At 42.3% G+C, this 24,841-nt stretch overlaps 1 protein-coding gene across 2 annotated transcripts in view; it reads left to right on the forward strand.

The window, feature by feature from the left end:
* Positions 1–7,188, forward strand: part of LOC6497028 (protein nubbin) — a 40,906-nt gene extending 33,718 nt beyond the window's left edge. The window contains exons 4-6 of one of the 2 annotated variants that reach the window (XM_014905998.3): positions 1,886–1,930; positions 4,243–6,048; positions 6,188–7,188. In XM_014905998.3, the coding sequence (XP_014761484.1) occupies positions 1,886–1,930; positions 4,243–5,936 (1,739 nt within the window). In that variant the 3' untranslated portion in view covers positions 5,937–6,048; positions 6,188–7,188. The remainder of the gene's footprint in view (positions 1–1,885; positions 1,931–4,242; positions 6,049–6,187) is intronic. The other variant, XM_001962854.4, reaches the window with a different exon arrangement.
* The last annotated feature ends 17,653 nt before the right edge of the window (positions 7,189–24,841 follow it).

The raw sequence follows: 24,841 nt of genomic DNA on the forward strand, positions 1-24,841 counted from the left end.
TGTTTGTCTTTCTGGTTTAAGGGCCGTCTTAGGGGGGCAAATCAGTTAAAACGTAGAATTTACTCAACAAGGGCTTTACTTTGTTTGCAAATGATAGTTGCATATGTAATTAATACCGAATTGCACCTCCATTTAGCCTGAAAGGCTTAATACTGTTTGCATAAGAGTGTTAAAAAGTGGCGACCGTGACAGTTCCATTGTTGCAATCAGATAGTCCCGTTAATCATATGATTAAGAGCACCTCAAGTGAGTTATTTTCGTCCTACTCTCTCATCGCCTGAGCCTATGGAGAGTCTCTCCCTAATTATCGGGCTACTCTCTTCCTTGAATCCCGCTAATCAAGCTTTCATTTCGCCGCACTCTAAGCTTTCTCTCTCTGTTTCTTGTCGTTTTTGCTGGTTTTGTTTTGCTACGAATGTACAGAGGAAGACAATGGCCAAAACGCACTCTTAGCTCTCCACAGTTCTCCTTCATTTTATTTTATTTATTTATGTGATTTTTTTTTTTGCTACTTTTCGGGGGGAGGCCAAGCGGAGCTCCCATGCCAAAATCGAGGGGTCAAGAGTTCAAGAAATACAGCTTCCGCTGCCGTCGTCGCCGCCGCCGCCGCCAGCAACCGACGACTCAATCGATAGCCAGTCTCAGTCTGCGCACGTGATGACCGTCTTTGATGGCGTATAGGAGTTGGTCTGAATGCCTCGCAGAGACTGTGTGTGTGTGTGTGTGTGTGTGTGGTTGTATTAGCCAGCCACCCCCAGCCCGGGCCACTGGCGAGGTCATTGACTAATTGTGTGCGCCCCCAACATCTGACTCTGGCCTCAGAATCCGCTTCCAAATGAAAACTGCCGACCATCATAAACCGCCACCCCCGCTGCGTCGATTCTCTAAAATTTTATTTTATTTCCTCTATTTCCCTGCCGACTGTTGGGGGTTGCCGTGCCTGTGGTTTTTGCCAATTTCTCTGCCAAAAATTCTAAAATTCTGGAAAACGATCTGCCGCCACCCCCACCCTGCTGAAACTGCTCACTTTACTCGTGCAGGACACGCGCGAGGGTGTCCCGAAACTCTCCTCCTCCTCTCCTTTCCACAGTCGTTACATAATTTATGTGGCACTTTTAACGCCGTGGCCGGGAGGGGTTTTTGTAAAATTTTTCATTTACCTAAAAACAAACTGGAACGCCACCCGGCCTTCAGGATTCAGGATCTGCACATATGCCACACCACTTGAACGGGCGGCAGTTGTTGCTTAATTAGCGCCCATAGGCGTGGCACGGAAAGGCGACAGAAGTGTGGCAGAAGTGCGAAGAGATTGTGGCAGGAAGAAGGGAGTCCTTTGGAAAGGGTCTAGGGGTTAGGTAGAGGATAGGATCTTAGTTTTGATCCAAAATCCAAACTTAAACCATAGTCTTTCCTATGATGTCCTAGATCCCTTTTCAAATTAGCCAGCAAGGATAGTGCCAAGCCCAGCTAGGAAAACAAAATTCAATTTCTGGAGCCATAAAAATGCAGTCAGCAGCAAATGTTGTCTGCACTCCCAAGCCCAACTCCAAAATTCAAATCCTACACACAGACCAGGTGCTCCTTGAACTCGCCACTCGGTCCCTGGGCGATGGACATAAAAATATCCTTTTATAGGCAACGGTGTCGATGTCTGGACGTCGCTGGACTCTGACTCTGACTCTGACTCTGGCCATTTGGTCAGTTTTTTTGGCTTAAAATGTATATGGATGTTATCGATTTTGGGTGTTTGTATCGTAAACTTTCGTTTGAAATTCTCCGTTTTATGCTCGCGACGTCGTGGGTGTACTTTGTATATTCTAGCTTTAAGTGGTCCTAAGTCTTTCCATTTATTCGGTCTAAAATTTTAGTTTTCCTCTTTTTCCAGATATCAGCCGTCTGTCGCGTTCGCCGTCGCCACTGCAATCGAATGGTAAGTGACTCTGTTCTTCTCTCATTTAAAGCATCAGCTGTTGTCCGAAAACGATTTACGAGGACCTTACTTGTCCTCTTCAGGAACATATAGATTTTTGGGGGAACATCTGCTTCTTGGGGCAGGGGCAGGGGCAGGGGCAAGGGCAGGGGACATGCGTCTCAGTTTCACTAAATCACTACCATGTTTTCGGTTCGAATAAATGACAATAAACCCGAAATGGAATATCAACCCTTGCCTGCGACAGTCACGCGCTAGGATCTGGATTCTGGAGAGGGTTAGGGTTGGTGTTTAGGTTCCAGGAGGGGTTGCCCTCACAACAATGGCCTCTGTTGTTGTCGGCTCGGCTGTGATTTAGATGAAAAAGGGGAAGCAGGAGGTTCTTAAGTTGAATTTGATGTCTTATTAAATGGGTGATGCGACTTAACAGCTTCTTAAGTAGTTTTTGAGGTGACAATTGGGCATGTCAACCTCAGACATTCCCCCTCAAATGAGCTGAGAGTTCCCCTCTGTCATTTGAGAGTTATTTGTAGTTTTTTTGGGTGCATTATAAATTTTTGATAGATTCGTAAAACCTTCGATTATTATTCATAACTCGTTTCGATGGGAAGCTGCGTTAAATTTGCAATTCACACTTTTCAAATTTCATGGACTTCGTTAGTCTCGGTCTGGGTCTTGGACAAAAAACAGCCTCAACCTTTTCCAACTCCCTTTTTTTCATCATATATATTTTTTTTGTGCCACATTATTGACAGCATTTCGGTTGATTTGAATTCAAATATGTGTGAGGGAGGCATCCTGGGTATGCCTCTGTGTTTGTGTGTGGGACTGGACACAGTTGCTGTGATTTCTTTCACGAACATGAACATATATATTTACATATATTTTATGCAAAAATTATTCCGTTATGCTGGACTGGCCTGGCCTGGCCCAGTCGTATGTGGGAGCGCTTTTGGGGTAGCCTCGATGTGCAGTCAAACTGACCATTTGGCTTTTTTTTTTATTGGTTTTGCTAAATGGACCAGGGGCGTAGGCAAAAGGGGTTAAAATCTGTAGGCTTGGCTGTCTCTACAAGAAATTTCAATAACTGAGAGTAGAGGTTCTTCAAAGTAATATCCTTAAAAGTTATCCATATTAGAACCACAACTCTATCTCAGGTGTCTTTTGGATAAAAACTCCCCTTTATTCCTTCTTCAGACTCCACCTCTGCCAAATGCCATTCACACAACACATACAAATCGAATTTGCACATCATCTGAATACCAAATGGACGCACGTAGCCCGTCCAAGGAGACGGAGGGAGAAATCATTCCTGGCTCGGGTTCGGTCGCATATGTAAAAAGGATGACCATGTGGTCGGTCCATCGGTTAGCCTGTAGATGGTGGATGGTTGATGGTAGATGGTCGGTCGCCCACTTTAGCGAATAAGTCATCAAATTCACGTAGCATCCCAACCACCGGGCATCAGGAGGCGAGGAGCACAAGTCATAAAGTAGCCAGAACAAACATATGCAAAAATTGGCTGCAGTGGACAGGATGTGGAAATTGGTTGGGATGCTGGGCATGGGAATGGGAAAGGAATGAGTTCGAACCCCCAGACCATGGGCCACTTCAAAGGGTTTTAGGCCTTTTTGATTGCCATTTAGCCAGGACCCAGGTTGAGGGAGGATATTCGGGTTTCTAGCTCTCAAAATGAACTCTCTTGTATTTAAATATTATTGCAAATCAATTGGGCCCGGCCCAAAGGAGACCCCCTCTACGGATCTTAGTCCTGTTGTGTAAATAAAATGCATACAAATAGAAAATTTATACAAATCGGTTGGCCAAATGATTTGAAATGCTAAAATGCCACTTAAAAGCGGCTAAGAGCGTCAGCCAAAATGAAAAGAAAACACGAGAATTCCATTTGATGTCAAGGTACGAATAGGAACTATGTAAACTATGGTCTAGCCTGAAAGGGGTCGGGTGAGGCGGACTGACAGGGAGGCTGTACACATTTTCGCATAATCAACCCACTGTACACTGGGTGGTCACGTGAAAGGCTTTCACTCGAAACCCAAAACTCAACGGACTATGAAATTGAAGGAAAATTATACAAAAACGTCGTCGTGAGGCTGGGTTTTGGGTAAGAGGGATGACTCATTTTTGCATAGTTCGAAGGGGGCGTGGGATGTGACCATTTGGTTTCTGTATTTTTATAAAATTATTATTGATTATTGAGTTGGAGATTTTAAATCACAAATTTCTACAAAAGCTTTGTTAGACTCTTTGTTTTCTTAACCAAAAATATTTTCTTTTTTTCCGAATTACAGCATCCGACTGCGATGACAACAATTCCAGTGTGGGCACCTCCAGCGACCGCTGCCGATCTCCCCTGAGTCCTGCATTGTCCTTGACCCACCAACAGGCCAAGCGTCAGCTGCTGGCCATGCAGCCCCATCCGGCTCACCACCACCACAATCCGCACCACCACCTGAACCACCTCAACCACGACCACCAGCAGTACAAGCAGGAGCAGGACGACTACGAGGATGCCAATGGTGGAGCCCTGAACCTGACCAGCGACAACAGCCGCCACAGCACCCAAAGTCCAGCGAACTCCGTGAAATCGGCAATTGCTTCCCCGGTTCCGGTGGCTCTTCCCTCGCCAGTGGCTTCCATGATCTCCCCGGTTTTGCCGCCATCAGGTGGTGGTGTAGTCGGTGGAGCCACCACACCTACATCCATGGCAGCGGCGGCTGCAGCAGCTGCGGCAGTGGCCACCACGGTGGCCAGTGGGATTTCTCCGTTGTTGGCCATTCCCGGCATGTCCTCGCCACAGGCTCAGCTGGCGGCTGCAGGCCTGGGCCTGAACAATCCCCTCTTGGCTGGATCCCTGTCCCCGCAGGACTTTGCCCAGTTCCAGCAGCTACTGCAACAGAGGCAAGTGGCCCTTCAGCAGCAGTTCAACAGCTACATGGAGCTGCTCAGGAGCGGCTCCCTGGGCTTGTCGCCCGATGACCCGGCCTTGACCACCCAGGTGGCGGCAGCACAGTTCCTAATGCAGAGCCAAATCCAGGCATTGAGCCAGGCCACCCAGCAGTTGCAGGCCCTGCAGAAGCAGCAGCAGCGCCAGCAAGAGCACGAGCAGCTGGAACCACTGCCATTGAACCACTCTAAAGCAACGCCACTCCAGCAACCGCGAAGCTCCACACCGCACTCGGTGGTGCGTAGTCCGATTCCGGTGCGCAGCCCCGCTAGCTCTCCCCAGCAGCTGCACCACCACTCGCATCACCACCACCTGCCGCTGCAGATCACACCCCCCAACTCGGCGGCCAGCTTGAAACTAAGCGGAATGCTGACTCCCAGCACACCCACCAGCGGCACCCAGATGCAGAGCGGCTGCGCTGGCACCACCACCCCGCAACCCAAGACGGTGGCCAGTGCAGCGGCTGCCCGGGCGGCCGGAGAACCCTCCCCCGAGGAGACCACCGACTTGGAGGAGCTGGAGCAGTTCGCCAAGACCTTCAAGCAGCGCCGCATCAAGCTGGGCTTCACCCAAGGAGATGTAGGTCTAGCCATGGGCAAGTTGTACGGGAATGACTTCTCGCAGACCACCATTTCCCGCTTTGAGGCTCTGAATCTGAGCTTTAAGAACATGTGCAAGCTGAAGCCTCTGCTGCAAAAGTGGCTGGACGATGCCGATCGCACGATTCAGGCTACCGGAGGAGTCTTTGATCCTGCTGCCCTCCAGGCGACGGTCAGCACTCCGGAGATCATTGGCCGTCGGCGCAAGAAGCGCACTTCCATCGAGACCACCATCCGGGGCGCCCTTGAGAAGGCGTTCATGGCCAATCAGAAGCCCACCTCGGAGGAAATCAGCCAGCTGGCCGATCGCCTGGGAATGGAGAAGGAGGTGGTCCGCGTCTGGTTCTGCAACCGTCGGCAGAAGGAGAAGCGCATCAATCCCTCCCTGGACAGCCCGACGGGTGCCGACGATGATGAGTCGCCCTACATGATGCACTAAGTGGCTATTGGGTGTTTGATGGTGGGTCTCTCAGTAGGGACAAACACAGTGCAATGTGCGAGATACAGGCAGTGGTTAAAAATCAAAGGAAGCTTAGCAACACTATTAGCAGGTGTGTAAAAATTATGTTATTTTTAAGGGCTTATTAAACATTTAATATTGCTAATATTGCTTTCTTATTGAACATTTTTGATGCCTTTTGTATGCCTCTTATTAACCTCAAATCCCTTCTTTTGCTTATGTCCTTTCAGGTTCAAAGTCGCAAACACATCAAATACTAGAATAATTCAAAACTAAGGCATACAATCCTGAAAACTGCAGACGTTGCTGAATCAGAAATGGGGTTTGCTTATGGTTACTATCGTATTTATTGTATGGTATTTTTAAATGAAATAAAAACCAAAAATATTGCTCATCAAGTAAGGTTAATAAAGCTCTTACTTGATAACCAACATTTTTGAGATCACAGGGAAATGGAATTGCTTGCCAATAATTATTTTCAAATAAATTCCATTTCTCTGTCAGTATATGGCGCATTATTAGTGTTTAAGATGTCGTTGCACAATTTTCAAAGTCAACAAATTGAATTCCTAGCAAATCCTAATATAACAAATAATCGTATAATTGTTTTAAACTTTACACAATAGAAGAAAAACCATCAGACAAGCAGACTACTCTTAAGTATATTTATTTTCGCATGAATACTGTGATAATCAATTTGAATGATTTTATTTTTAATAAAAACAAGAAGCGTATAAAAAGTAACTAAATGCTAAGTAAACTAACACAAAGCAAGAAGGAATAATTATAAATCTAAACTTATCTTATTTATGTGTAAAAATCAATTGAATTTATAAATAAATAATGTAATGTGTGGCAAATGAAACTTTTAAATGTAAAACTTTGAAAACAAAACTAAAAAAATATAATAAAACGAAGAAAAAAAATAAATATAAAATAAAATTTTAGACTTTCAATTGGGGATGAGATCGGAACTAAAAAACATTTTTCAGTTACAAAAAATACGAAAAAAAAGATATCAATCAGTTGGGGCTTTGCCTTCGTTTGTAAAATTAGCTCAGCGGCGCATATGAAAGGGCACTCACTGAGGATCGCAAGTAACAGAAACTGAAATTTTAATAAATAACAACATGCAAAACTGAAATTAATTCACGGAATTCAGCGCGTGCAGAGCTAATAAGAACCAGACACCCGCAGTACGACAACTGGACCGATTCGATCCCATGACCAAGATATCCGCATGCAGATGAGCCAACTGGCATGAAACTTCCACGAGGGTCCGAGCCCGGGAGGTTCTCGGGGGCGAACCTGGGTCACTTCAGCACACAGCTTATGGGCTATGGGGGATTCTCACTATCAATGGGAAGCCGACAAAACAAAATGAACTCACTGCGATTTTGGGGAGGAGGGCGGAAAGCACCGACGCCCTCGTCTTTTGCTGTCATTGTCGCTCGAGCTTTGAGCAATTAAAAATTGTTTACTGTTCGTGTGAGTTGGCAAGTGAAAAGCACAGTAAAAATAGGCTAAGGCGGATCTTTCCGAGGTAAGAGGTAAGGTTACTACCGAACTACAGAAAGATACGGAACACCTTGAACGATTTGTTCATATCTCTGCCAATTCTCATCCGATTCTCGAGCGGAATACCTAAAACGATTTGTGGATCGATTCCCCACTATTCTGAATCAAAATCCTGGCACGAAATATTTTTTCAATTTTTTTCAAATTTTTGTGGGGGTACCCCTGCAAAATCCTGGAGTTCTCCACCTGGCCCCAAAAAATATTTTTTCTAATTTTTGAGGTGGTACTACTTTTACTATTACTCTGTTTCTTTTGTAGAAACTGCCGTAGGCAGTACTATGTAGGCAGTGTCCACTGTATTTATTAGCAACGTAGTGGCTCGACACATACGCAAATGATGTTGGAAGCAGATGCAGATGCCCTCCCATCGACCTCCGTGCCACAGAGCGCCCCCTTGGCAGACACTTGTTTGCATGGAAAGCGCATAATCATAGCGTGTCATGTGGAAATTTATACTATTTATGGTCTGTTTGTTTGTAGTCATATGGAATCAAATGGAATGGGTTGCGTTCGGCTATGGTGTTGGGCGTGAAATGGGGTGGATGTTGGCCCTCCGGGCACTTAAGCCGGGCTTTTGTCTTCAATGCGCCTTTAATTTTAATAAATTCACGGAAAATTGCCAGTAATTACGAGACAAGCGACGACGATTTCACAGGAATTCTATCTCAGCCCGGTGCTCCTCCCGCATTTCCTCCACTCGAAAGATATAAAAGCCGATGCACGCTGGTGAAATTTGCATATAAGAAAATTGGAGCTCGTAAACCCCATTAACGCGTACTGCCGGTAGATTGTAGATGGATTGCGATAAATCTTTTTGGCCCCTCGAGGGAGAGTTGGTCTCCGGGCTTGGGACAGGGTCTGAGATCAAGACCCCCAATTGGCATTTCCCAGGCTAACTTTCTAAGCTCCGCGAAATTGTGAATATTCATTTGGATTCTCCAGCCCGAAAGTTCTACACGCTTAAATCAACTGAATTATACAAATTAAAGCACATTTAATTACCCGTCGTCCGACCAAGGAGGCGCAGAATTATAGTTTTGAGGTGATGGGTCGTCGTAGAGCCATTGTACTTCCCGTTGCCCATTTTAATTCCATTTAAATCCCCGATAAGATGGCTCCTAACACCTAACACCTCTTGCTGGAGGATGACTGGCTGTCTTCTTGTTATGCAGTGGCATCAAAGACATCAAAACTAACCTGAATGAGGCATAAATTTCACCTGGCTCTTAGTGTATTTGCTCTTCAACTTTCTAGCTGAGAGATGTTGGAAAAAAAATTTGCAATGCATTGCATTTTAGTTGGAATTGCTTAATTTATCAGTTCAGCACACAGTTGGCATTTCCAGTCCGGAAAATGTACATACACAGCTGGGGAACGGAAAAGGAGGAGGCCGACGAAGCACAGAGTCCATGAATATGCATGGAGGAGCTTGCCTCTGCCACATACTTTAGTTAGACATTTTATTTCATTGCTCATTGCTGCATTTATAGATTTACCCCGTTTTTTTAAGGCCTTCCAATCGAGTATTTTTTCATGGAGTACATGGGGGAACGCCTTCAAACAAGTTACGAATTAAATATTAATATGATTTACTTTGAATTAGATTGAAGAGAAAACAGACCCACCTTTAGTATAAGGAATTTTCTATACTAACGCGGACACTATTTAATAGAGGATATTAAAATTAGAACAAATATAATATAACTATTTTTTAAATGCTGAGAACATATTTCTATCTTTTAAGACTATAAGGAATCCGAATAGATACTTATTCAGAATGGAATATTTATCTGTAGTTCTATAGTAAGTAATATATAATACTCTTCTTAGTTAGCAAAAATTATAGTGCCTAAAAATACAAATTCTGAGTCATATCTGAACTCCCCTACTCTCAAAACCAATAAGCTATTGACAGAGCTGATTTGGCACTACCAAACATGACCTTAAAATAGTAAAAAGTACTTCAAATTATTACATTTGCGTGTACTTAATGAATGCAAGTGCAGACCACAAAAGGCAATCGAATGCTAAAACTCACAGTTTGGTAGCCACGAGTGCAGGTGTTCTCCTACCCAATTGTGCAACTTTAATTTACCTTCGAAAATAAAAAACAGAAAAATATATTTCATAACAAAGAAACCAAATTAGCATTCTAGCAATGCAATGCAGGGGAAGGAAGGAAATGCACCCGAGAGCCAATTTGTTAATAATATGGAAAAGGTCGAGCATGCAAGTTAACCAACCACTTCCCGTTCCTTTTCCCCCACTACTGCCTTGGTCATTAATTAAAAATTAGTTTTGTAAATATTTTGCTCGCCTTTTTGCGCGATTCGGTTTCAGGTCGTGTCGTATACTTCTTTTGCCACTAATTCCTTTGAAAATTAAATTGTTTTATAACGAAGTGTCTGTGTCTGTGGGTTGCGAAGCGCAAAAGTGGCGCCTTGGTATTCGCCACTCCTCCACGCCCCTACCACCACCACCACCTTACCCCTTTTTGGGGGCAAATGGTTAACTTCCCGGCACTTTGCATGTGATCATGCAATTCTACGGCCCAGAGTGGAAGGCCCGAATGGGCGGCAGAGGCGCTGGGATTGGCAACAAACCCGCCCGACTAATATAATTTCTGAATTTAATTTACGGCTCGAAGCTCATTAAGCTCAGTGGCCATAGAATGTCTCTGATGGCCAGCATGTGATTGCCAAGGGAACAGGGAACCAAATGGTCTACCAAGTGGTAGTTAAAATTGTAGGTTCCTCCTCGATTCCTCCTCCGCCCATTCGACTCTCTTGACTAAGTATGTTAATGTCCGTTCTGGAAAAAATATGAGCTTCATGTAGCAGCAACACTTTCTTCATTACAGGTTGCTAAAATACAATGCAATATGATTTCATGCCACTTTGAGGCATTCTTCATATCTATACAGTGGGCTAAAAGTATAAAAAACAATATTTTAAAGTCAAAAAATTCTACAAATAAAGGGAAGATCAGTTATTTCATTTAATATTTGATACAACAAATTTTAAAGCCAAAATCCCGATTTACAGAAAAGGAATAGAATCCCATTGTCCAGTTACAAATCGGGGCGGTGCATTATGCCAAGATCTATCAAAATCTTATTAAATAACAATGTAAAATGCAATCTTACTGGGCCCTGAGGACTGCGGATCGTATACCGCGTTAATAGAAAACATCATCAAAGCGAACAAATATACATTTTATGATTGCGATAATCAACAGAGACATGGTCAGTGGTTTAGATGAAAAATTATAATACATATAACTAATTAGTAAAATATGATTTTCTGCCCCAGAATAGAGTGCATTAGATATAGACACCGACCATGCAGAGACATAATAATCCGGCTCTAATCTGCAATCTACAATCTAGCAATGATGAAAAGTGCAGAACGGAGGCCTCCACACGCAATCCAACTGGACGGAATTTTAATTCCTCATTAATTGCACATTAAGCTTGATGGTAATTGTATTTTCCTGTACCAGCCAGCCAGTCAGGCCCATGCAAATAGCCTTTTTGTGGGTGTTTTGCCTGTCATCCCAATACGAGATCTTGGGATTCTCCCACAGAAGCCCCCTCCGAGTTCACTCAAAATTTTGAGAAGGAGGGGCGATCGTTCTCGTCTCATGTGTCGGCCGACATAAAGCCAATTAAGTCAAGAAAAAAACTGCACTTGCCACTGCAAGTGTCATAAAATTTAATTTATTTAAATTAAGACAATGGCAAAAATTTGCGTTTTTAATTGTCAAGTGCAGTTGAGCCGGTTGGTTGGACATAAGTGTAAATCTTACTTGAACAACTAAGGAAGTAAGTGCTGAGTTTAAGGGATAATAAAGTTCCCTAATAGTTTCGATTCTATCCGGACAATTTTATGACGATAATCTTCCAATGCCCATTGAAAATGAGTGTTCTCTTTCAGTTAACCGCCGTTAAAATCACCTTCAACACCACAATAGAACCATCCGATGGAGTCTATAGACTTCATTGCCCCATCTCCTCTTGGCCCTTTAAAATTGCAGGCGTTCGAGCAGCTTCCAAAAATCAGAAAAGATTTTGTTTAACCATTCCAACCGGACAATACTCGAAAATGAACAAAAGACTCTGGGAATGGCATTGCTGGATGCAATAAAAATTAAATAAAGTCATCAAGACTATTTACAATTTTTCGAAATTGTTTCATTCAGCGCGAAACAAAACCGTATTGTGGAGTGAAGCGTGCAGGAAAAGCGAGAAAATCAAAGGACAGCAGCAGCCTGGCAAGCAGCGACTGTTGAGTAATTTAGTCCAACTGCCAGATGAACTCTGACCTGCCCTGTGTGCTGCCCTGTGTGGGTCGCCCACAAAACGTTTCCAGGTGCAAATACCCGATGTCATGTGATTTATGATGAGTTTTTGTCTCCCACTCTCGCTCTCTTGCATTCTCGGGAAAAACTCAGTTCAAAAGCCAACTGCCCAACGTTGTGTAGGCGTCCAAATAACACTCAGGATGCTCGGGACCAGGTCCTGGACCCATCATCCCGATCTGTGGTCATTCGGGTATGCATCTGTAACTGTAACTCTAGTATCATCCCCCATATCTGGGACACAATGGGTCCTGTTTGACCAACGCACTTTTGGCACGCTTCCCAGCAGCCCCTATACCATTATCATCAATAACCCTACACCCGAAGTCCTTTTGTTACCTACTCCCCTACTATCCTATATCTCCTGCACTCCTACACCCACTCCACTCCAATAATCCCGACTAAACGCTACGTTTAGACTGCCCTTAATTTCTCGAGTGGCGTGGCATTAACCTTGACTCTGTCCGATCCTTATCGCGATTGCCTTTATTGTTTATTGTGTAACAACCATCGGGAAAGTGCTCTGTCATTCCCCGCGAGCGAGAGGAGATCCATCCACAAAGGGCTACTCAAAATGCGAGGGTGTTTTTGGGCCCCTCGATTACATATCTTTCTTCTGGTTATACCACTGGTATCCCTTCGCTTTATTCATGGAAATTTATTATGACATTTGGCGCGTGTTGAAAGGTTTTAAAGCCGAGGGGCTCTGAAGTGTAACCATGTGGTGGCGGTAGATCGATTTAAGTATTGGGGTTCTTGTTTATAAGGCATTTAATTTTCTAGATCTATTATAATAGATAATTATAATAGATAATTATCAAAGGTGTTTAAGAAAGTATGAATTTTGGCCAAGCCATTCTACTATTAATCTTTATGAATAACTAACCAAATAACTCACTATCTAACTAACTAAATTAATAGCTATTTATATTGTAATTTTATTCAAAGGTTTGTATCGCATTGAAGACCTCCGATATATAACCGATCTTAAGCTATATATCTAACCTATACATCTCTTTAACTTAATGTATTACTGATTTGGCAAGTACTACCTTTTGTAGAACTTTTCTAGCTGATCCCAATTTTGTTAACACCTTGAACCCCTTTGGGCTGTGTATCTTTCTAGGAGATCTTCCCATGGCCAACAAAATTATTAATTGTCAAAGAAAACCTTTAAGCCAGGGGCAAGTGAGTTGTCTAACTCGAAATTGCTTTTCACTTGCCAACTTCTCCGGCTCTTTTTCTTCCTAGGTGTCTTCTCCTCCGCTGTTGACTTCCTCACACACCGACGCCCACTTTTCTGGAGCACCGCCCCATTTATCAATATTCATTTAGTGTCGTCGTCAACTTGTTCGTATTGTTGTTTCTTTTGTAGCTGTTGCTATTGCTGTTACTGTTGCGGCTGCTGATGATGATCATTAAGCGGTAGAAGGGGGGAGCTTGTGGAGCAGGGGGCAAAAATTAATTGACGGCGCATAATGACAGTTTATCTGGAAAAAATTGTTTGCCTCGAGTGTTGAGTTTTAATTAAAAATTATTGGATTACTTTGTTTGTCTCAGTTACTATTCTCTGTTACCACCCCTACCATCCCGACATTTGTTCCTACTTGGCTATGCCTAAGTGTAAGCCAAAGCATTTCATCATTTTAATGATAGTCTAAGAAAAAGTTGGCTTCTTCGAGTGACAAAACAATTTGCGAGGCAGCTCAGGTCTTGCCAGTTACAAACACTTGATACCGAAAGATGCTTCTGAAGGGTGTAGTCCAGTGACTTCTCAGAAATTATTACACAAGATGGAATTTTCAGTGCAGTCCAACGGATTAAGTTGCTTCTGCGAGGGCTTACTCCGCCCCATTTCCAAATATGTACAAATATTTTACACTTGAAAACTAACTAAGGTAAGGGTTAATTGGTTTTTATTTCATTTATGAAAATGTATAGAAAATTTTTGGAAAACTTTATGGTTCTTTCAGTCCCAACACAGCCTACATTGCTGAGTTGCAGCGACCAGAAGGCGACCAGATCCTCGGTTATGGCCACGTTGACAACCTCATCATCGTCGTTGATGATGTTGGCCATCAGAGAGCGGCTTTTTCCTTTCTTGACCGCTTACCCTGTCGGCCGAATGATTTTTGATCATTTGGCATTGCCTCTGCTCTTCTGTAGTTGCTTTTGTCTTTGGTTTGTGGCCTTAAGGAAGCCATTACACGCATATATTTAGCATCAGGCCAACTGGAGCTTATGAACTGAAATCACTGGAGTCTCCGCCTCGCTTGCGCTGTCAGTTGTCGGTCACGCTTTATTGTTGTTGGCCCCTTCGATGGCTGCTGGTTGTTGCCACAATTTATTACAACAAATTTAAATGTCTGCCTCGGATTCTGCGGTTTTATGGGGGTTTTCTGTTTTTATCTTTGGGATAAACATGCATATAGGATGTAGGATGCATCTCAATGGATCCATTTAGTCTGCAAGTTTAAAGATTCTAGTAATTTTTAGGACACTACTTCAATCATACCTGTAGCTATTTTAATAATTAACTAATAAAAAAAAACTCTTAAGCTACAAAAAAAATGCATTTTTACGCCTAAATCAACTTACTTGTAGACCCATTCCTTCTGACTCTTTTCGCTAGCCAAGTTGTGCATAGTTTTTAAACTCAAATTAAAGCACAAATTGCTACCGCGACGAACGACATCAAAGAGCCAAGCCGGTGGCTGTGACCAGGGACAGTAGCACCAGCAGCCACATACATCCCAACAGTAGCCCAAAAGATTTGCGTTGCGGCCCAAAGCCAAAGAGTCCCAGGCCAGAAACATTCAGTCAGCCAGCCAGTCAGTCAGCCAGCGAGTCAGCCAACCAGCCAGCATTCACATCCATCAATTTCTGACGCTTTCATCAAGCGGCAACAACATTTGCCACAAAGGAAAAGAGCGGAGCTAAGGCCATGTTCTGATTATTGTTGCCACTGTGGACCGGATCAGGTTCTTTACCGCTTCTACTTCTTCTTCTGCAGCAGCAGCTTGGGGCCGCGCATTTAAATTGTCGGCAGGATCCAAGCGTTTTGCACTAATATCCACCAAAAGCCAAGCAGCCAGTCCTTGTCCCCAAAGCATTCCAGCCTCGGTCTCTCGTTTTTGTGTTCGCGACTTCTTTTCATGGCATTGACATCTTTTCGTCAAAGCCAAATCATTCATTTTGCCGCATAAAAATGCATAAATATTTTCGATTTTCGGCTTATAGATTGAATTGGTAGTTGATTGTGGCCGATTGTTTTGGCTTTGAATGGAAGTTGCAGCCGTTTCTTGCCGAGTTGCAAAATTGAAATCGCCAACATTCTGTCTGCCATGGCAATCAAAAATTTCAAAACTTAGGGTTGTCATCTCTTTGGAGTTTTGGAAATTGTTCTAAAACTTTTTATTTTTTCACTTACCTTAAAAAGGTAAAATGGCAACAAGGCATTATATGATGGTTTAAATTTAAATGAATATACAAATGCATTTTAGTATCAATACTTTAGCTCAACAAATTTGAAACTTAACTTTCGAAACCACTGTTTCGAAAACTTATAGATTCAACCTGGCAGCTCTGCCAACTACCGCAAGTAGTTGCGATTCCACATCGAAATGATGAAATGCCAAAAACCCCAAAACAAAGATACATCGAGGGGAACTTGATGCTAATGCATTGCTACCGTATTCCGCACCGGATTTCGGTCCCCAAACCATCAAAAGGAAGGGGGTTTCGGTAGCTCTTTGAACCGATCGTTGTTGGTGTTCACAATGCCATCAAAATTTAAATAGCAAACAATGAAAGCGGGGAGTAAAAAACCGCTGCATTCTCGTATGTCTGCAACATTTTTTTGGTCCTTCGCCTGGAAGTTTTCTCCTCGTTCTGGATTTGTTTTTTTTGGCCCGTTTGTTATTGAGGAATTTTTGGGTGAATGCTTTTGTTTTGCAATTAGTTTTTGTGCCTAACGGTAACGGAAAATATTTAACCTGCAGAGACTCTACATATCTCAAGATCTCGTATTTCTTTTCGATGTCAAGGTCAGCTGGAAAAGGGGTTTGGGGCGGAAGGAGCTTCGAAATGGCAAAGTCAGTCCACCGATTTGATTTATGCGACTGTGAAAATATCGGAGACCCACAATTACGAAATCCGCAGAATGACAAAGATGAAAAACGAGCTCGATTCCCGGCTATGGAAATGTGATAAGCTATAATTAAGCGACCGAAAAGGATTCGGAGCGCTCCGAGCTCCAAGCTCCAATCCGGGGGCGTGGCATATGCTAAACAACATGCAATGGGCGTGTGGCAGTGTAAGCAAATTTAATTTATACAATAGCATGCCAATATGCAAAGAATTAATTTCGTATTGCGGATGAGAGGATAACCCTGGGGGGTGGTGCTGGCTAGCAGGAGGGAGCCAGAGGTATGGCAGGTTGTATACGATCCAGAGGACTGGGGGGCGTGGCTGTGGTTTGGCATTTCAATTGGATAAAGTGGCGCCCCGAACTGGTTTTTGAATTACCAATTGGCATTTGGTTAATCCTTTGGTGGAGAACTGGAAAGAACGGCCTGTGATTAACCCACTGTGGTCAATAGGGTCAAAATCAGAATTCAAGAAGGTCCTACAGTCTTAACTTAGTATGGTCTTAGTTGTTATAGTTGCGTTTTATTAATCAAGACCCTATTATGCCATACATGGATTAAACATTCAATGGTTTCCGTTCTGCCTTATGGCAACCACAGAAATTATGTACAAACATGCAATATGTCATAATGTTTATTGTTTTCCGATCGGCCAAGTCCCCTAACAGACGTAATCGATCAGGTGTAGAACTCCTGCCGCAATTGAGAAATAATTCATAAACATATTTCCACTCGAAAGAAATTAATTCGCCGACGAAGTTCCGTCTGGCGTTCCATTCAATGGGGCATTGGCTGGGCTGGTCATTACGCGGACGTGTTGACGTTTGAAATGACAACAGCCAGCGATACATACCCAGCTGTCAATCAATTTCGGGTGTTTCAGTAACTAGGAGTCTTATTGGGCATGCCCAATTATTCATATTGTTCCAATGAATCGAAACAAAAAGCCACCAGCTGTCGCGGTTTGGGGTGGTCTCGTAATGGAAAACTTCTCCTTCTCCTGTCGGTGGATTTCCCCTCCAATCGATGGTCGTAGAGTCACGCAAAGTATTATGAAAATTTGTTGAAAATTGTTTTCTTTGGAACCGTGAAAGAATAGTGAATAATTTAGTCGTTTTTTTGTGAAAATTTTACCATTTACTTTGGTAAACATTAGACAGAAATTCCCTTGACTTATTCCGGCAATGATTTCCAAATTCCATACCATTTTTTCCCCCAAGGAACTCGTTTCTCCTTCATCCTAATCCGAAAATGCAAATCATTTCCCATACTCCCCAAAGGTACCACATTATCTGCCATTAAATGGTCAATTGAATTCTGAATTTCAGCATTTAAATGTTTGCTTTCAAATACACAAATTTGTATTTGATTAATTGCATATTTGATGGGAAGTCGTGAAGATAGTTGAGAGTCATGCTGGAGTGGGTTTTCTTTTCGGCAAAGTCAACTGTCCATATCTAACGAGGCTCACAATTGGGTGACTTTCTTCAAAGGCATGTGTCATTTGAATATGGTACTATACTTTTATTTGATTTGATTACATTAGAAGTAAGTAGGTCTCATTACACGCTTTTTGTAACTTGACCAATTTAAATAGTGGGGAATGGAAAGTGTGTGAAATAATTAGGCCACTATATTAAAAGTTGTCTGAAAAAGAAAACATTATTTTTAAATAGTTTTCTTTTCTGTATAGTCTTTTAATGATTATCTGCCACTCTAGGCTAAGCGTACTCTAGGCAACCATGTCATTCTACCATCAAAGTGAACACTCCCAGATGACACATATCGAATCACCTTCGAGTTATACAACCTATGCATTCTTACCCACATATTTACTTAGCAAATTAACTAAAAAGCAAACGAGAAACCCCAAATAGGTGCGGGTGGGTGATCTGAAATTGAAATTCAATATGATGAGCGAAGCAAATAAATGGATATACCCAGCGAAGACAATTCGAATACCAATAAATTGGAATGCGATAAACGTTGCAATCAAAGGTGGAATAAAGAAAAAGAAAACCACACCCCTGTTGATTATTTTTTTTCTTTTTTTTTTTTTACCAGCAAGTCCTGGCCATGCGATACTTTGTGACAATTAATACGCTAAACGATGGACGAAGCGCCGCTCTAGGAGGAACGACCACGGACAAGGACACAACCAAGTTCTCACCGGGAGCGGGGCAAGCGGGAATATATTCCGATTATATGGAGTTGGGAAAAAGGGGAAAGCAGTACGCCTAGCAGGCTGAAAATTGCCACAGGACACGCGTCGCGCTCGTTTGGGCAACTAAACTGAAATTAGTTGGTAAATGATGCGACTCCACCCCCTCCTGGGCGCTGATAAAAAACAGATAAAAAATGAAACTTAACGCGGGCTAGGGAAGAAGGGAGCGCGGACTACCAATACCAGTAAAAGGGAGAAAAAGTAACCGCACGACGACCACAAGAACGCATCGATAATGACAGTAATAAGGATTCAATGATTCTCGTGTGGATTTTGTTTTATTCTATTTTTTAGCGAAGTCGCCACCCTTTTCCTCCCTCCGCCCTGGTCACTGGTTTTGATAGGACACCCGACCGGGGGTGGATTTGAGGCCAAAAGCCGAATCGCGTTAGCTTGATGGCCAGGACATCCCCGAAACAGTGAGCTATTTAATGAGCATTTTGCATGAAAGTTCGGCGATGACGACAATTGGCAGGACATGATTTGGTCCATTCTCATGGGAATTTAGTTTTTGGGCGTTGAAAATGCAAATCATATTCGGCAATTTTTTATGGCTGTCATAAGAACATTAATATTATTATATGTAATTAATTATATGAGAAAAATACGTCCTTGATCAGACCAACTAAGGCTTCTGTCAGTCTCCGAATAGATATTACTTTTAAGTAACTTCTTGTCTTTGCTATCATGATTATTATTAATTAAATCTCATCACTCCGCATGTATTATACATATAGTTATTTCACTTTAAATGCACTCTGCTTAATTATTTGTCTTTTATTATGTTCATGGAGCTTTACAAGATAAACGGCAACAAGCTGGCAGCAAACAAGCAACCAAGGACCAAACTGGAATTCTCACAGAAACCCAAAGACAAACCACCAGACCCAAGTCATCATTAGAAGCCATCGCAATGGAAACAAAATTGCATATCGAGCGGTCGAAACGCATAAATTAAGATTGGACCAGTCCCCAGTCAGAGAAAAAGTTAGCAAAAACCCAGAATGTTGAATGCAGATACACCAGATACAGAAGCCACTGCCCATCCACTCAGACAAGATGTCCATCTCGGAGGCTGATGCGTCGCCTTCTGGCCACTCCGCCGATGAAGAACTATTGGCTGACTGCGCCCAGAGTGCAGTTTGTCATTGTGACTGAGTCTACACGATGTTGATTTAATTTTATTGGAAAGGAGTACATGCGTTATGTAGAAACATAGAACATATTTCAAATCACATCGTAATATGTTGGTTTCTTCTTAAAAAACAATCTAAACAATTAGTTACTTCCTCACAAATCTTTGTGATTCAAAAAATATATTATTAATTCTGTATAAATTCTTTGAAAACCTTCTTGAAGAGCATTTGGAAAAGGTTATTCTCTCAACCTACACCTGCAATGTAAATTTTCCCCTCCGGAGGGTGCTTGTATGCTCCAAGACGCGACTTCCAAGAGTTCGTTTTTTCCGGCACCCCAAGAGCCTTGCATATTTATGTCTTGGCCGATCCAAGGCGGCCTCCGATGGCAGGAGGAGGCCCTAACCCGAGACTCAGCCTCCTCCGACTCCATCTTGTATCTCGTCGGTGCATGCAAAGGGCAACGGAGCAAAAAACTTGATTGATTGGCCTGCCAACGGCGACAGATGGGGGCTGGGGACTCGGGACTCGGGGCGACAAAAAAGAGAATGCAAAATCTTGGGGAATACAATAAAATGGCTGACTAAATAATCATATGAATAAGGGGGGGACTATCCGGGAACCAGTGGAATTTCCGCACTTAACTTGAATCCCAATGCACTTAGACTTTGACTTTGTCTCTAGCCCATGTAGTACTATATGTCTATTGATTTTTAATTTTGTTCGAGAAACTGTCGCCGTGATTCTAGGAATTTCAATATTTGTTATTTATATCAGTAGAAAAAGGGTGAGATAAGCGGTCGCAACATCGTCACCTGTGGAAAGGTGCTCAACGTAAATATCATAAACAAATAGGAACCAAATAAATGCAACAACAAGTCGAGACGTTCCAAAATTTGTTTATACACCGATAGCAATTACAATCAGTCCGACTAGCTTGGTTCCGGAAATTTATTAATTGCTTGTTCACCCGCTTCCCCCTCCGATATACAATTTGAATTGAATTACGCACCCGATTATTGTGTGCATTATCAGTTTACCTGATATCTGGAGTATTTATTTAGGGCATGACAGGTTGTCCACCCATTTACCCGAAGAGTTTCTTTAATGAAATTTCATGTACTCGTTACCACTCGGTTCATTGGTCGAAATACTGGTATAATTTCCCCAAAATAATCGGTCATTTCTTTTTGTATTTATTGCACCATACATACTCTCTTTCCACAAGTATCTTTCTGTTTTTTGAAATTTAAATTCTTAAGGTTGTCGGACGTTTCGAGATAAGATATTCCACACAGTCATAACCAGACGATTTTGTTGACTTTGATCGGTTGTGGAAAAGGTCGTAGAAAAGTGTTAAACTCTATTTTGCTTATCAAAATGGGGTTTTCAATATTTTGGGAATACTTATCACTAATAATTGGGGTACTTTGCATTAATGAGCTGGCACTAAAGTCTATCTCACATTTGGGGATGTGAGAGTCAACTATTTTGTGCCATTTACACGTCTGGCACTTCTCTGTTTGCACACAATTTTATTTAAATGACCCCCATAACAATTATTCATTCAATTGGCTATCCGCAGCCAATTAATTAATTAAGCTGCTGATCAGCCCACGCAGTTTGAACAGTTGCCGTTCAATGCTTTTTTTACATAAACTAAATGCAATGAGAATTTATGGCCCCTGAGAAGTCGTCGTTGTCGTCGAAATTTGTCAAAGCAAATCAATAGGAACGAGGAACGACCCTCTTCACTACAATATAGAATATAGTTCTCAGGGAAGCCGAAATGGTTAATTGTAACTGACGCCCAGATGTGAGCCAAAGGAGATCCAGTGACATTTTCCGGACGGGGGATGGAAGCTCAATGGAACAAGCTCACTCGAAATCGAATCGGAACAACTCGGCTGTTGTTTTGCTAATTATTCAATTGAAGAACGTTTAATTAATTTCAATATAATCGAATTGAAAGATCGCAGATGGAACGAAGCAGGAGCTGTTCGGGGAAAGAGCTCAGGGAAGGAGCTGGAGAAGAGAACACCACTCTGAGGCTCCCACGAAAGTCAAACAAATTCATTTAAGGTTTAATTGGTGAAATCGAGAGCTTGAAGGGGTGAAGTCTAGACAGAGACGTAGTCAAAAGATGGTCAATAGGATAGTTTTTAAAATACTAAAAAATATATATATTCTTTCTTAAAAAAAATAATTTTATTGTAAAAGATTTTTTACATGTAATAATATTAAACAAAAATTGATGAACTACTTCTGGAACTACTCCACTGCCTGGCGCTCCAACGACGGCTGCTCTTTCATCGTCTAGAAAAGTGCCGCCCACGCAAAAGACACAGAATTTAAATTTGATTAAAACCAAGCAGAAAATTTAATTGTTAAGCTGAAGTTGTCATTAATTAAATTTTCATCAAGTTTGATGGGAAAATTTTTACAATTGAAAGAGGGCTTTACTTCATATGTTATTGCATATATATTGCTTTTGTTTTTAAAGATATGAAAAGTATAAAATTCATAAAAAAATATATATCCGACATCCGATTATAGTATAATCATTATACAGACCTAGAAACATGTGCACCTTATGTGAAATCCAATGCAATGCGAATAGCAATTAAGGAATCATTTTAATGACGACATTACGCATAAATTAATTAATCCGCAGTGACAATGAAAGCTAAAGTCAAATCGTAAATGTTTTCGTTATTAATTCGTTATTGGTCGGCTCGGCCGGTTGGTTGGCCGGCCAGTCGGTGGGTCCACGACAATTAAGCATATATGCACTTGATGCTATGTATTACTAATGTATTTACGATCAGCACAAATGTGTCAGCAATGACAGCCCCCGGTCTTCCCCATCCACATCAAGTGGCAATGAGGCAAAAACCGTAACACGGCCACACAACATGACACAAAATTTAATAACAGAAACGATTTCATTGTATCTTAAGTGTATACGTATGTATGTACATATATATATGAATCCCCTTCCTATGGCGGTGAAGTCATTAAATTTACAATAATGCGTACAATAACTAAGAGCGTATTAAAAACCAACAAAAATAGACCAAAGCTGGCCCAGAGATATCGTTGCCACTCTGAACTGAACGAGAAAATGAAAAAGATGTCAGGCTAAGAGCGATGATAGTAGTAGAAGGGAGTTACTAGATGGAGCTATTTCCATTTTCTACAATCATAACTACCTACCACTGCTACCTCTACAAATCAAATGATAAGCCAAGAATGATACAACTCTGACATAATTAATTCTTTTAAATTCAATTACGTCCTACAACTTTTTTGGGAAATGATTTGATTTTTGTGAAAATTAGAATGGTTAAAACTGAAGGCAAGCAGAGATTGGTAATATTACCAGCAATCAGACCCATTTGAAAAGTACATAAATTCATTAAAACGAAGAAGTGAGATATTGTTTGTTTTTGGAACCTCTGGCTGGGAATTATCAGTAATTGGAATGATTACCAAGCCAACTGGAATGCGTTTAATTTGTTAAAGGCGTCTTACGCATGTTAATTCTGGCTAATCAGAGGCAGGGGGAAAAGTTCACCAAAAAAACAGTGAACAGGGCGAAAAAAATTTCATTTCCGATACGTGATCATCGCATATTTATCGCCTGCATCTTTTCGCGATGGTCTAGGCCATTAACAGGCGAATCTCGGCCCGTAATGAGGCCAGAGATAGCAGAGATACAAGATCTGGCCGGGAGTGGGAGTATGACTTGGAGTCGGAGTCGGAAAAGTTGGAGTGGCAGCAGGAGCTGCTGCTCCGATCCGCGATGGGCCACCTCGATATGGTAAGCACTCAAAACTGAACTACACTTGCCGTCTATGCAGAGCAGACAGAGTCCTATGAGCACCTCCATCTGGCAGCAGAGTTCAGTTTCTTTGTGGCCACTGCCAGTGAGCTCATCCTTGTGGTGATCACTATCTCGGGAAGTACGCGAAACGCGTGCACGAGCTGTCAAATGGCTTAGACCCCGAAGGAGACCCCTTTTTCACCATCGTGCACTCATTATGATTATGATTCGCTCATTGTGTTTCGGTGGTTGGGCGTAAAAAGTCGTTCAGGGAATGCGGCAGCTGTGATGGAGCCTCTATTTGTGAATCAGGCTGATGAAGGGGGGTTCCCATTTCCAAGCCAAACTCTCAAAAACAATGCCAGTGTAGTCTCCCCTAAAGTAAGAACTAATGAAAATAACTTGTAGTTAATTATCAACATAATTCACAGCGTATCTTCGATGATTTTCATAAATTCTATGGCAATTCTCTAGCATTTCGAGCTGACAACTAATTGGCGCTGTCCCCCGCCTCCATCGGGCGCCCCATCCCATCGCCGTCCAATTAATACAGGTCCGGCATTAAGGATTCTTGCCAGAACCAGAACCAAAAAGAGAGAAGGCGCAGACAAAGTACGGGTATAAAAATGCTTTACAAGTACACAAAAGTGTCATTCCATCACTCACTTAAAGTATTCATCCATTAATTGCCCAAAAGCCATTGCCCAGGAGCGGAATAGAGGAGGTATTGGGGAGCATGGTGGAGCGGAAGGTCCGAGGACATGTCGATGTCGCCACCAACTGACGCCAGAAGAAGACGGAGGAAAAGTCGGTGCCACTTTCAAGTTCAAGGCGGCATCACTGGCAGCCATAATGCAAAGAGAAGCCGAGCCTGCTCCAGAGGCAATTACCATGAGTACGACTTGCAGTCGGACCTGGAGCTGGAGCTGGAGTTGCAGCAGTTGCCGGGATGAAGATGGAGATGGACCAACGAAGAAGATTTAAATCAGACTTACGACTGCTTTTTGCTCAGGTAACTGTTAGGAATGGAAGCGTGATTCAAGGAGACCTTCAGGTGCAACTACCTTTGATCCCTTTACACCTTATTTAAAGAATTAAGTTAAAAGTCCTAGGTGATGAGGTGATTGAATGATTGGTTTACAGACTACAAAAACCATTTTCTTATTTAAAGTTCTATGAATCTATGAGATCCTATCATAGCGTATCATAGTTTAGTAGAGTTCAGATTTTATTTTTAAAACATTTTCCAAAAAAAAGCTCAATTCACGGTCTCCTCACTAGCCAAGCTTGTGACAGCCATCGACGTTGACATCCCGAGCTGACTTGGACTTGGATCCTGTCTCTCTCTATCCCTCGACCGACTCGTGATATTCAAAGTAATTGCTTGAAAAATGCAATAAAAATGTACAAACAACAACAAGCTGGAAAAAAGCAGGAAAGGAAGATCCAATGGATGGACGAGAGAACTACAGAAACGCTGAAAATAAGAAGATGGTGGAATCTGGCTGGGAACGCCTGAGTATGTGAAAAAGTACAATTGTTATGGACGCATAAAACTCTATATAAGTGGACGCCAGAACATTGAAGGAACACCAGAGAAACTTTTCAGCAAG

This window comes from Drosophila ananassae, chromosome 3R, assembly GCF_017639315.1.
Source record: "Drosophila ananassae strain 14024-0371.13 chromosome 3R, ASM1763931v2, whole genome shotgun sequence".
Lineage (NCBI taxonomy): Eukaryota > Metazoa > Arthropoda > Insecta > Diptera > Drosophilidae > Drosophila > Drosophila ananassae.